Below are 13,754 nucleotides of genomic sequence, written 5' to 3' on the forward strand. Positions count from 1 at the left end.
TACCCCAAATTCAGTTCTAAAATTACCCAGAGCACCCTCTTGGAAATGGGAGTCATAGGTGATTATCAATTAAAACAATGAGAATTATTAAAAAGTGTTAATTATAAGATATTATAATCAGTTTTCCACAGCAAAAATTAACAAGCAAATGTGAATATTGGGCTAAATGAACCCTCTTCCACAGATTTAATATGACCTACTTTCTGTGAATTTTGGCATCCTTATCTAATGAGTATATACAACTTTTTCCCTCTAAGACTCATGGAAAATACGTTTTTCCTTTCATAAATTGCTTACTGAAATATTAGAATCCACCACTTTCCCCACCTGCAATAGATGTAACCCAAGAATTTGCGTCAGTCAACTTCCCAATATGAAGCAAAGACTCCCTTTCCTCCCAGGGATGATTGAGTCATTTTTCTATTAGATAACAGAAGCTATTTAAACACTCCAGCAGAAGCTCATACACTTTTAGTTTGTTGAAGTCCTTGACTGCTACACTCTCTGATTCTTGGCATGAATTTGGAAATGACTTTTGATGACCTCAAAATGAAGCCTAGGAAGGATCAGCCTGACCAGAAGTTAAATGGAGAAAGAGCTAAAGGTACTAGGGGTGGGTAAAAGTGTACAGAGAAAGAATACCGGGGTTAGTTCAGAAATGTAAATTTATTGAAGAAAGGAGTTAAAATCCATTTAATGAAAATTATTACCATTTAAGGAAAACAAATAGTATATAATGATGGTGATGAAAACTTATACTGCATATTTACTACAAACTATTCCCTATGCTATTCATTTTAAATGTTTATTTTTTAGAATGTTCAAATAATACTTTGAGATCCATACTATTATTATCTCCCTTTTACTGAGGGCCTACTGGGATCAGGAGGATTAACAAAATCACCCACATTTATGGAGCTAGTAAGTAGTAAACTAGAATTATATCACAAACTCTCATTTATTAGAATCCAATCCATGAGATGGTTCAGAAAACAAATTCATCCCACTGTGTACAGTCATAATTTTTGTTTATTCTTGAGGCACTTCAAAAATCTGAAATGTTTTATGAATTATGCAAAACAAGTTAAATGATACACACTATGGATTAGAATAAATTATGTTCTATTGTATATAATTGTTTGAAAATTTATACTCTGTTTGACACACAACAGTAAATTAAACTGCTTAGGTATACATTAATTCATAAGTCCAACTCCACAGGCAACCTGGATAAATTGCCTTTTATTTTATATTCATTCTAAAGAAAAAGAAAAAAAGGAGAGGAAGACAGAGAAGTATTGTCAGAAATTTGGATAAAGAAATTCTAAATCGTGTTTCTATAAACAAGATAGAAATGTCTTTCAATGGGTAAAATAATGATGAGCATGGAATGATGTAACCCTTGAGTTGATGAACTAACTTGGTATGAAAACAGTGAAACATTTATTGGTAGACTTACAAGTTAACAATTGACATTTGTTTATTCATTCCTTCACTCAATCATTCATTCAGTATTCATGTAGTAAATATTGAGTACCTGTTTCTTGATATAATTATAAAATTAATTCTGCTTTCAAAATCCTGATTAGATAAGTTACCTACTGAGAAACATCTGATTACTTTCTGATGAGAAAGTCACTAGTAGGAATGGGGAATGAATTAATGGTCTCTGCAGAACAAAGCAGTCCTCTAGATAATAGAAGATGTGCTTTTCTGTTATCTATTATTTCTATTATCTGGTGTTCTATAATTTTTTTCCTTCTAAAAATTCAGAAGTTTCATCATTCAAGAGTGGTAGGCAAATCTGATGTCCTGTAATTTGAAATGAATACTGACCAGAGAGAAAGGTCAGTTGAGACTTACAGAGATACATGCTAGGATTAGGCAATAACTTGCAAGAAATGAAACTACTTTCTACTTCTTCATTGCCAGTTTGTCACACACTTGCAAAGAGCATCTGAATACTGAATCACTGAATGAGCTATCTTCTACCCTGTCAAAATTTTGATTTTTCTTTTGATACATGAGAATTTTGTGAATATTTGATCATCAATTGACTTGTATTGTTACACATTTACACTGGAAATTTTCAAATGTAATATTCCAAGCAGTCTGGCTATTGACAACTGGATTAAAGTCCTATGTTTGGGTTTTATCATCCGTTATATTTTTAAGGTAGTTATTAAACTTTTCTGTTTTCCTCTTAGAGAGGTGAACAATACTGGTGCTTTATTTATTTATTTATTTATTTTATTTCACAAGAAGAGGAAATCAAATTCCTTGTATGGGATTTTTTTTTTTTTTTTTTTTTTTTGCTGAACTGGTAACCTCTGTTTTTTGAGTGGTGGAACTCATAAATAGACCTTTATATGACTGTGAAATTCATGAATTATTTTCATAAAAATAAGAAATTTTTCTCTTGTAGGAACAGGCCTATAGTTGCTGTGACATGATAGACATAAATATATTTGCATAACAGTTGTAATTATAATTATAGGACATACTATTAATATAAGCTAAGTGCATATCAAGATTTCACTCCTATTTTTCTTTGGTCAATAACCCCAGATTCCAGATATAATTTTAGTGGAATAAAAATCAAACAGCATAAAATTATGCATGGGATTCCTTGAGGAAATCCCAGTTGACTCATTGACTAAAGTTTATTTGCTTGATGTCTGATATTTATTTATATTGTGTTACTTGTAAGATAGTGTGTGTGTGTGCGTGTGTGTGTGTACATGTGTACTCATATATGATCTATAATACAACTTCAGGCTCTCTGTGATGTGGATGAAATTGATCCAACCAAGATGGATTGAGAGAGTTCCTTAAAGAGTCATTGTATTGAGAAAGTCAGTTCCTAAGACAACATGATGAAGAGTTGGGCCTGATTTTTCTTTGAATATATGCAGGGTCTCTGGTCTAATGCCTAGGACCATTATCCACTTAGAGTTTTGTACAGGGTGACACATAGGGGTTCAATTTCTACTACATATGGATTTCCAGTTTTCCCAGCACCATGTGTTGAAGAGGCTATATTTTCTCCAATGTATATTTATGGTACCTTTGTCTAGGATGAGATAATTGTGTTTATGTGGGTATATCCCCACCCCCACGTCTGTTCTGTTCCATTGGTTTTCATGTCTATTTTGGTGCCAATCCATATACTAACAAAAGTACTATATACTAACAAAATATACCATATACTAACAAAAATCATGCCATTTTTGTGAGTATAGCTCTGGTAATTTAAGGTTTGATATTGTGATACCTACTGCATCACTTTTCTTGCAAAGGATTGCTTTGGTTATTCTGGGCCTCTTATTTTTCCAAATTAATTTTATGACTGCTTTTTCTATTTATATAAAGAACATCATTGGAATTTTAATAGGAATTGCATTAAATCTGTATAGTGCTTTTGGTAGTATGGTCATTTTGATAATATTAATTCTGCCTATCCAAGAGCAAGGTAGATCTTTCCATCTTCTAAGGTCTTCTTTGATTTCTTTCTTTAGGGTTCTGTAATTTTCATTATATAGATCCTTCATCTCTTTCTTAAGTTGATTCCCAAGTGTTTTTTTTTAGGCTATTGAAAATGGGGTAGTTTTCCTCATTTCCCTTTCTGAGGATTTGTCATTGATATACAAAAATGCCTTTGATTTATGGGTGTTGATTTTATATCCTGCTACTTTGCTGAATTCATTTACTAGTTCTAGAAGTTTTCTGGTGGAACTTTTAGGGACCTAGCTTCCTTAATAAGATTCCTGTGGTTCAAGAATTAAAATCAAGAATCAATAAATGGGATGGGCTCAAACTAAAAAGTTTCTTATCAGCAAAAGAAACAGTCTGTGAGGTGAATAGAGAGCCTGCATCTTGGGAGCAAATATTTACCCCTCACACATCAGATAGAGTGCTATCTCTAGGGTATATAATGAACACAAAAAGCTAAACACCAAAAAAAAAAAAACCCCACAAATAACCCAATCAATAAATGGGCCAAGGTTCTGAAGAGACACTTCCCAGAAGATGATGTACAATCAATCAACAAATGCATGAAAAAATGTTCATCATCACTAGCAATTAGAGAAATGCAAATCAAAACCACTCCAGGATTTCATCTCACTCCAGTCAGAATGGCAGCTATTATACATACACAAAACAATAAGTGTTGGTGAGGATGTGGGGAAAAAGGCACACTCATACACTGCTTGTAGGACTGCAAATTCGTGCAGCCAATATGGAAAGCAGTATGGAGATTTCTTAGAAAATTGGGAATGGAACCACCATATGACCCAGCTATCTCTCTCCTGGGTCTATACCCAAAGGACTTAAAAACAGCATACTACAGGGACACAGCCACATCAGTGTTTATAGCAGCACAATTCACAATAGCTAAACTGTGGAGCCAAAAACCTGGATGCTCTTCAGTGGATGAATGGGTAAAAAAAAATTGCCATATGTACACAATGGAATTTTACTCAGCAATAAACGAGAATAAAATCATGAATGTGCAGGTAAATGGATGGCATTGGAGAAGATAATAACACTAAAACAAACAAACAACAAACTAAGTGAAGTTAGCCAATCCCCAAAAAACAATGCGGAATGTTTTCTCTGATATAAGGAGGCTGACTCATAGTGGGGTAGGGAGGGGAAGCATGGGAGGAATAGATGAATTCCAGATAGGGCAGAGGAGTGGGAGGGAAAGAGAGGAGACAGGGGATTAGCAAGGATGGTGGAATGTGATGGACATCATTAGCCTAAGTACATTTATGAAGACACGAATTGGGTGTCAATATACTTTATATACAAACAGAGATATGAAAAATTGTGGTATATATGTGTAATAAGAATTGTAATGCATTCTGCTGTCATTTTTTCAACCAATAAAAAAAGATTCTAAATGGAATAAGTTACACTTCATGTATTTGTAATGTCAAAATTCACTATCATGTATATCTAAAAAGAACAGATAAAAAGAATATATTTATATCTATATACATATATATGTACTTTTATCCAATTAAAAAAAAAAGAGTCATTTTGCAGAGATTAGACGAAATATCAGCTTCAAAATCAGATAATCAGAGTCAGATATCGGGTTGAATCCCAGCTCTCAAAATTACCAGTTTTGTGACCATGAGTAAATTACTTAAATTCTTTAGTTGTCCATATTTTTCATCATAAGTGTGTGATCAATTATTTGCAGAGCCATTGGGAGTATGAGAGAGAAGAAATCAAGTACAGGCAAGATCCAAAGAATGGTTTGATGACTTGCTTCTATTGTTTCTGAATTTCTGATTCTCTCTTTCCACCTCTAGGTTTTCACTTTCTTACTTCTCGGTGGTGGTGCCCTGCTGCTGTAACTCTGGGGATCCTTTGCACGGGATTATTGGTGACCGTCATAATGCTGGGGATGCAGTGTAAGTACTGAAATAGGTGGGATGAGTCTACATTTATGAATTTATTTCCTAACAATTACAAAACAGCCTTGATTTAGATTTGTTTTAGGCAAAATGTTTTTAAAGTGAGTGGGAAGATGAATGGGTATATTGTGTTAATTCCTAAAATGGATAAAGACATGAAATAAAGAATACACATGGTAAAATATATTTTTTTCATTTTCATAACTTCATAGAGAAAGTCTATATAAATCCAAGAATGATGGAGAGTAAAATTACTTGACATAACTAATCCACAAACTCACTTGAACAAACCCAAGATAAATTTCATTAACTCTTGTTGAGATTTGATGAAGATGATTAAATGTCCTTAAAAATCAGAAATAGTCTAAGTAAAGCATTTTAAACTAAATGTACTTTAAATTTATAACATGGTCATTTAGGAAGAGAGTGTATTAATAGGAAAAGCAGAAGTGAAAATAAGGACAAGAATATCTAAGAAAATTATATCCATCCATCTAATTTGTCTGCATATTTAGATTGTAGATCTAAACTATTTCAAGTGGCTGGGATTCAATGTATTAAGGTTTTTGAAGTGCTATTTGCTTCTGAGTTGTTCAAATTCATAAGATATTCTTTTTTTTCTTTTGGTTCTACAAATTGAACCCAGGGGTGCTATATCACTGAACTATATCCCCAGACCTTTTTAATTTTTGAGACAGGGTGTTGCTAAGTAGCTGAGGCTGGCCTCAAACTTGCAACCCCTCTGCCTCAGCTTCCTTAGAAGCTGGGATTACTGGCCTGCATCACTTGCCCGGCTTTATTTTCAATCTATCAACACTAAAGGCCTTTTCCTAATGGTTGGGAGAAGTGTCTGGTTTCAAGTCAAGGGATCCCCTTGAGATTGCAGCATCAAGCTTCTAGAACTGAGATCTTTTACCCATAACATTCATTGCTGCTTGATTTCACAACCTTAGTTTCAACTCCACCCTTCCTAAAACGCACTATGGCAAAAATAAAAACAAAAAATGTTTTGAGAGTCTAGTGACACAGTAACTTAAAATAATTTTGTGGGTGGCTATTTCAAAATAGGGCTAGTGTTCTGGTTCTTAAATAAAATTAGGAAGTCTGGAAAGTGAGACAAAATGGGAGGGGACAGAGGAGATTTAGCGCAAGAATTAAGACACAAGTAGAATAAACCACTAATGACAATTCCTATTAATAGTCACTGAGTATGGTGAGTGTCTTAGATTGTCTGTATTTTATTTTTTTTTCACTGTGGTGTTACTTATTAATTTTAATTTGTGCACAACTCTAATAAAAATACTGGTAATTTTTTTTATCCTAAGTATCAGAAAAGTTCCTCATATTAAAAAGACACTGCATAATTTCTGATGAAATCTGGATCATCTTCCAGTAGACTTTGAAGTGCTATTTGCTTCTCAGTTATTCAAGTTCATGAAATGTTATTGTGGATACTTACCTGTTGTCAAAATTGATTATTTGGTTTTGTGAAAATTCAGTGGAACTATATTGGGGATTGGATATGGAACCCTGATTCATTTCTACTGTAGTATTTCAGGTGTCTGATCTCCTCAAACAATACCAAGCCAACCTTACACACCAGGAAATCTTATGGGAGGGACAGATTTTAGCTCAGCAGCAGGAAAAAAATGCTTCTCAGAAGTCACAGGAGGAACTCAAGGAAATGATAGAAATCCTTGCCTTGAAGCTGGATGAAAAATCCAGAAAGCAGATGGAGCTTCACCAGCAAAATTTGGATCTCCAAGAAGCTCTGAAGAGAGTGGAAAACTTTTCAGGTATTGTGGGAGGAAAGAGGGGGGGTAGCAGGTTTTGTGTTCAATCTTTATTTTTTATAAGTATTTCTAGGCACAGAATTGTCATACTGACGTATGTGTCATTCATTATTCATTCTTAATGGTCTGCATCTGGAAGTTCTCTATTTTTGTCATCTCCACCCTACCCCATGTCAAATCCTAGAGACATCTGATTTAATGAAGCCCACTATTTGGTGGATTTAAGATTTTCTTCCTTAAAAAAAAAGAGCTTCTTATTTCTTTAAAAATTCTTCTTTTTTAAAAATTTCTCTGGAAGAACCCCCTCTCATCCTCACTGCTTGCCGTAGGTACTTACCTCTTTGCATTCTACTGTATCTTAATCATCAGATTTCTTTTTCTAAGGCGTCTTCTTGTCCTTACAACTATTTGCCTGTACTTCTGCATTAGACTTTATTCTGTGACACTATGTGAATGTTCACTTCATCAATCTAAATAAAATCAATGGAGGTAGACTTGCATGCAAGTGTTAGGTAGTTACTTCAGGTTAGACAAAAATATGAGGGGTCCAAAAAGTCCCTTTATATAAAAAGAATTGAATTGATTTCAGCTTTCCAGGACTCACAATCTAGAAGAGAGAAATAGTAGCATTTACAAGATTATTTTTAACTTTGATATTATTACAAAAGCTATCTGCATTATTTAGTCTTTCTGTGGTGTGTAATCCAAACAAGTGTATGATTTTAGTCTTAGGGAATGTTTGAAAGTGTGACATGGAGTCACTTTCAGATATACATTGCTTTCTGTGAAGTACTTGAGTGCTTTGGTCTTAGGATTAGTAACTAAGTCCACTAATACACAGATTTCTCTCACTTTTTTTTCTTGTACAGCTTATATAAGTTCAAATATGTAACTTCTTAGAATAAATATGACATAATAATTGTTCACAGATATCTATTCCTTCATTTTATACAAAAATGAGACCAAGATAAAGTTAAATAATAAAAATGATAAGTGGTTTTGTGTAAAGTTTTGCAGTTTATAAATCTATTCCTTGTTTACAGAGTAATTTAAATTTCCAAAATAAGCAGAGATTTCTAGATAGGGTGATATTTAGCAAGTGTTATACATATATTTAATCTTTTTTAGGGAGGGAGCTTTCAAAGAAATAAATGAACACAGAGCTCAAAGAAAGCTTGGAGGAGGCTTATATATCAAGGGCAGGAATATTTACATAATCAGACATAGCTATATACCATGGTTGGTATATAGTTTATTTCATAGGCAAGGCTGTGAAACATTTCTGTTTTTATCAGTTGAAAATTGTATGGGATTAAATATATGTCAGGACCATTCAGAACCACCTTCCAGGGATGTCAAGCATGGACAACTAATTAAACTCAATAAATGGTATGTTTGGTGCGGGCAGATACACCAGGTAATGTGTTACACTTCTTGACAGTGTCAGATAAAGGCCAATTAGTAGATATACTAAATAAAGTTTTTCTTTCATCAATTAGCTTTGAGAAGATCATAAATAAATAAATATTAAAATACCACATGAAAAAATATGCAAGTTTTATCTGTCCTATAAACAAGGGTGTGGTCTCAATGCATATATGAAGAGGGAGAGTGATTACTTACCATGTGTTTGCTTACAGTCATTAAGCTAATGAGATGCAGGGGCTTCACAGTAATGGATTTTACACTTAGCACCAGCAATAGCAGTGGTTCTCAGACATTAGTATGCAAGGTACTTGTTAAAATGGAAGATTCCACTTTGACTCCAAGATGCTGCATCAGAAAGACTTGTGAAACTCACTGAGAAATGTGGTCAGAAAGAGTTCAAACTTAGAAATTTGAGAGGTAGTGTGTCACAGTGATTAAAAACATACACTCTAGAGTTGGACTGACTAGGTTCAAATTCCTCTTTTCTCTATTTGAGAAATGAAGAATATTAACGGAGCCTACCTCAATGAGTTGTTATGAGGAATAAATGAGTTCATATATGTGAAGTACTTCCAGTGGTTTCTTGCACATGGTAAATAAGATTTGTGTTTTTTTCAAGTTTATATCTCATAATATTATATGGTAATTATGTACATTTTATATAGTATTATAATGTTAAGTAATATTATATGTAGATTTCAGGCATACACAAGGAAAAAAAGTTGGTTTCAATTCCATATTTTAAGTGTGTTTTTCTTATTTTGTCAAAGTTTGTAAACTTGCCTAAGCTTTCCACCACAAAACTGATATTTTTGACACTTTGGTAACAGTCTAGATCAAAGGGCTCTGTCTTCCTTAAAATGTCATAAACTTAGGCAGAAGACAACACTGAGGATGAGAATGACACTGGTGATAAGATGGCCTGGGGGTGGTTGAAAACATTCATACACTCACTGACCTTGGCACATTTTGCATATTGCTAACTTCCTGAGTTGTGTTTGCTAGTATCTCTGGGAATTTTGCTGCTGAGAACCTTCTTAATATTTGAGATTTTACTGAGGTTGAGGTCTTTATTTTGAATCACCATATTATTCTCCCTAAAACAACTTTGTCCAAAAGAAATATAGTGTGTGACACTATGTAACATTAAACTTTCTAGCAATCATATGTATAAAAAGAAGATTAGTTTTAGTAGCATATTTAGGTTTATCCAAAATATCTGAAATATTTATTCAATATTAGTATAAAAGTTACTAATAGGATATTTTCCATTGTTTCATACAAAGTGTTCAAAATTAGATATGCATTTTATCCTTATAGCAATCTTAATGCACACTAGCAACATATGGTTATTGTTTCTAAAAGTAGAAGACACAGTATTTAGGCCTAATCCATTATTCAAGGATGTGTAGTTTTAAAATTCATAAGCCTAACTTCTTAATAACAGAGTGGCTATTAAATATCCATTTTCCAACTCTCACTTCCATTATTCCATACATAACTTTAAAAAGTAGATTGGGCTCTAAAATCACATTGCAGCTTATCCTATTTTTTAACAGAGCAAGTGAAAATGCTAAATGAGAAGTAAATTTAGTTTTTAAAATCAGAAATCTTTATTTATTTTTCTTCAAACAAATGGAGAAATAAAGACCCTAAGGTTATTTAGGTATTTGTAGAGTATAGATATATTTTAATGAAGAAGAAATGGTATGCATGTGAGGGGACTAAGGCTAAAATTAGTTACATAATTGCAGGAATACTTGTATTCAAACATAACTCACTGATTAAGTATACAACATTTCCCAGGTCCTTGTCCCCAAGATTGGATCTGGCATGAAGAAAGCTGTTACCTATTTCCCTCTGGACTATTTAATTGGGAAAAGAGTCAAGAGAACTGCTTGTCTTTGGGTGCCCAATTGCTGAAAATTAATAACACTGATGATCTGGTGAGTGTTTATGAATAATTATGGGGCTGGAGCATTGATAGCAACACAAATCTAGTTTGGGACCTGGGGGGAGAACCACTTGTTGGAGAGCCAAAATAGCTGTTTTGTAACATCAATTCAATCAAATCAGAAACATTACTCTCCACAGAATTTCATCCAGCAAGCAATCTCCCATTCCAGTTTCCCATTCTGGATGGGATTGTCACTGAGGAAACCCAACTACACATGGCTCTGGGAGGATGGTTCTCCTTTGATGCCCCACTTGTAAGTTTCCTATTCCTTTCGATACCCCTTTTAAATTTTCTGTTTCTTATTGTATCTACTTTTAAAATTATTGCCACATTCTACTATTGACCTCATTTGCCACACTGATCCTTGGGGAATTTGCTAAAGTCTCTTTCTTCACCTCTCTCACAAAGGGCTTTGCCCATTTACCCCTTCAGATCTCTCTTGAGCTTTTCTTCCCATATTTATTGATTTGAAGTTTTAAGACAAAGCTACGTTTCTGACACAAGGTGGCAGTAAATTTAATTATTTTTGTTTTTTTTTTTTTACCTTCTTCAACTGCAGGTTTAGACTCCAAGGTGCCGTTTCCCAGATGTATGCTTCAGGCACCTGTGCATATATACAACGGGGAGCTGTTTTTGCTGAAAACTGCATTTTAGTTGCATACAGTATATGTCAGAAGAAGGCAGTTCTACTGAAAGCACTGTGAATTTGAAGGATCTGGAAAAAAAAGGTCTTTTATCCTGGAAGTTAAGCTACTCTTCATCTTCACTGATGTACAGACCATGAGAGCCCTGAGAACTGCAGTGATGAGCTGGCTACAGAAACTGACTGGGGTTTTTCAGAAACTAAGACTAGGAATCCAGCTGCCTACTGCCTTTAGATCCAGAGTTGTAGATTCACTTTGTTTATCATCTATCTATCTATCTATCTATCTATCTATCTATCTATCTATCTATCTATCTATCATCATTGTCTGACATTTTTCAGCTAGTGTGTCCCAAGCCTCCTTGCTAATTTTCAAACCTTCTTCCATTTTCTATTTTAAAATTTGGCTCCTCTCCAACCTTGGGAACCATCTGCTCAATTTTCTCTGCCTTCCCCCACCTTTCTAATACTGCATAGAAGACAGAACATAGAGAACTTACCCAACTATAGACAGAAGGCAAAAAAAGGGGAAATGGACCTGGTAAACAGTGCCCATGAAGGAGAAGTAGAGAAAGGCCGCACCAAAATCAAGAAGCTCACATTCTCAACTTAAAAGCCATTGTCTTTTTAATTTTTATCTATTTCTAGACTCCACCATTTTTACATGTTCATATTCCCCCCAACCTCTACCACCACACACACACATTTTGGGACAACTGTGGTGCCCCAGGAAATAATTAGTAATTTCATGGTCTTTTCCACGTACTAATTCACAACCCATTATCAGTTTTTGAATCAGTTATTATTTCTTCATCTTTTCTTCCTCCAAAGGACAGTCTAATAGCTTTAACCCCTCAAAATAGCATTTGTTAGAATCTCAGGATATATGACCCAGAGGCAAAATAATAGAATTTACCCCCCCTAAATTACGTTCTTCTCTACAACTCTCTTATGAGATACTATGTTTCAGAAACATAAAGACCAAAAAATCAATACACTCAATTGTAGAACAAACTGAGCCAGATATGTAAATATTGCTGAATAGAAACACATGAAATTAGAAATATCTCTCCTATTTTCAGAGCTTTCCACCCCCTACACAGGCTATTTTCTTTAAAAGAACCTTTCCATTTGCTACATATAATCTATCATCATATATGTAAATATGTTATAATATATATCCAGCATCATTATACACATATATATGTGTGTGTGTGTGTGTGTGTGTGTGTGTGTGTGTGTGTCTGTGTGTCTGTGTGTGTGTGTGTGTGTGTGTGTGTTAGGGTCTGTAAACAAGTCAGGATGGTACCTGGCATTTTGCCAGAGGGAGTGGTTTGTAAGGTGGCGCCAGTGAGGCATTAAGTGTGGAGATTCCTTATTGGTTGACTGCTGTATCTAATTTATGTTAATTAAGATAAGCTGTGTGGAATGTATATATACCCCTCCTGTCCTACAATAAAGGGCTCCTACTCCTGCTGTATCAATCTACACAAGTTGCTCGTCACCCCCCAGTTATTTTGCTGCAGCCAGACTGCGGCATATATGTATGTATGTGTGTATATATATATATATATATATATATATATATATACACACACACACACATATACACACAAACATATATATTTCGTTGGAAAATGAGATGTTTTCTATTGTTAACAGCTTTGTTGCTGTATAATTGACATATAATGAATTGAACTTATTAAATTAGATAATTTGATGTTTTCCCACATCTAAACAATGCTACCTTGTGGTGAGGATGTCAATACAATCAAAATAGTAAACACATTCATCTCCCCCAAAAGATTCATCATGCCTCTCCCAAATGCTTCTACTCCAGACAGGCACCAATCTGTCTTCAGTATGCATTTTGTAGAGTTTGTATAATTCATTGGGGATTCATGCATTTCCATCTTGTTGTTTGTATCAGTTTCATTCTTTAAGGTTGAGTACCCCTGTGTATAAAAATACTACCATCTGTTTGTTATCTGTTTACTTGTTGATGACATTTAGATTTGTCTTCAGTTTTTTGATAATTACAAATTAAGCTGCTATGAACTTTTGTATACTTATGTTTGTGTGAACATCAGATTTCTTCTGTCCTGGGTAAATACCTAGAAGTGGAATGCCAGAATCATGCAGTAGGCATGTGTTTAGCTAGTTAAGAAACTGCTGTTTTCCAAAATATTTTCCTTTCACATTCCTACCAGCGGTGTAAGAGTAATTCAGTTTATGTCATCTGTGCTGGAATTTGGCCTTGTCAATCTTGTAATTTTGGCCATTCTAGTAGATATGTAATTGTATATCAGTGTAGTTTTAATTCACATTTCCCAAATGGTAAATGATATTGTACATTTTGACATGCTTATTTATCATCTGTGTGTTTTTTAAATAAAGAAACTACACAAGTATTTTGAGTGTTTTTAAATTGGGTTATCTATGTACTAATTTTTTAGTTTTGAGATCTGTGTATATTTGAGGCAAAAGCCCTTTATCTGATATGT

At 34.1% G+C, this 13,754-nt stretch overlaps 1 protein-coding gene across 1 annotated transcript; it reads left to right on the forward strand.

Moving 5' to 3' along the window:
• The first annotated feature begins 516 nt into the window (after nucleotides 1-516).
• On the forward strand, nucleotides 517-11,311 carry Olr1 (oxidized low density lipoprotein receptor 1). The gene is made up of 6 exons (XM_026410872.1): nucleotides 517-604; nucleotides 5,325-5,426; nucleotides 6,980-7,225; nucleotides 10,457-10,596; nucleotides 10,745-10,860; nucleotides 11,167-11,311. The coding sequence occupies exons 1-6, from the start codon at nucleotides 517-519 to the stop codon at nucleotides 11,309-11,311; spliced, it is 837 nt and encodes a 278-aa protein (XP_026266657.1).
• The last annotated feature ends 2,443 nt before the right edge of the window (nucleotides 11,312-13,754 follow it).

The sequence above is a fragment of the Urocitellus parryii genome, chromosome 5 (genome assembly GCF_045843805.1).
Source record: "Urocitellus parryii isolate mUroPar1 chromosome 5, mUroPar1.hap1, whole genome shotgun sequence".
Taxonomy (NCBI): Eukaryota; Metazoa; Chordata; class Mammalia; order Rodentia; family Sciuridae; genus Urocitellus; species Urocitellus parryii.

Bases quoted from the DNA above. Each gene is read 5' to 3' on its own strand.
- Olr1 (XM_026410872.1), top strand. From the start codon at position 517: ATGAATTTGGAAATGACTTTTGATGACCTCAAAATGAAGCCTAGGAAG. The intron at 7,226-10,456 runs GTATTGTGGGAG...AACATTTCCCAG, and splicing joins GAGAGTGGAAAACTTTTCAG to GTCCTTGTCCCCAAGATTGG. The intron at 10,861-11,166 runs GTAAGTTTCCTA...CTTCAACTGCAG, and splicing joins TCTCCTTTGATGCCCCACTT to GTTTAGACTCCAAGGTGCCG.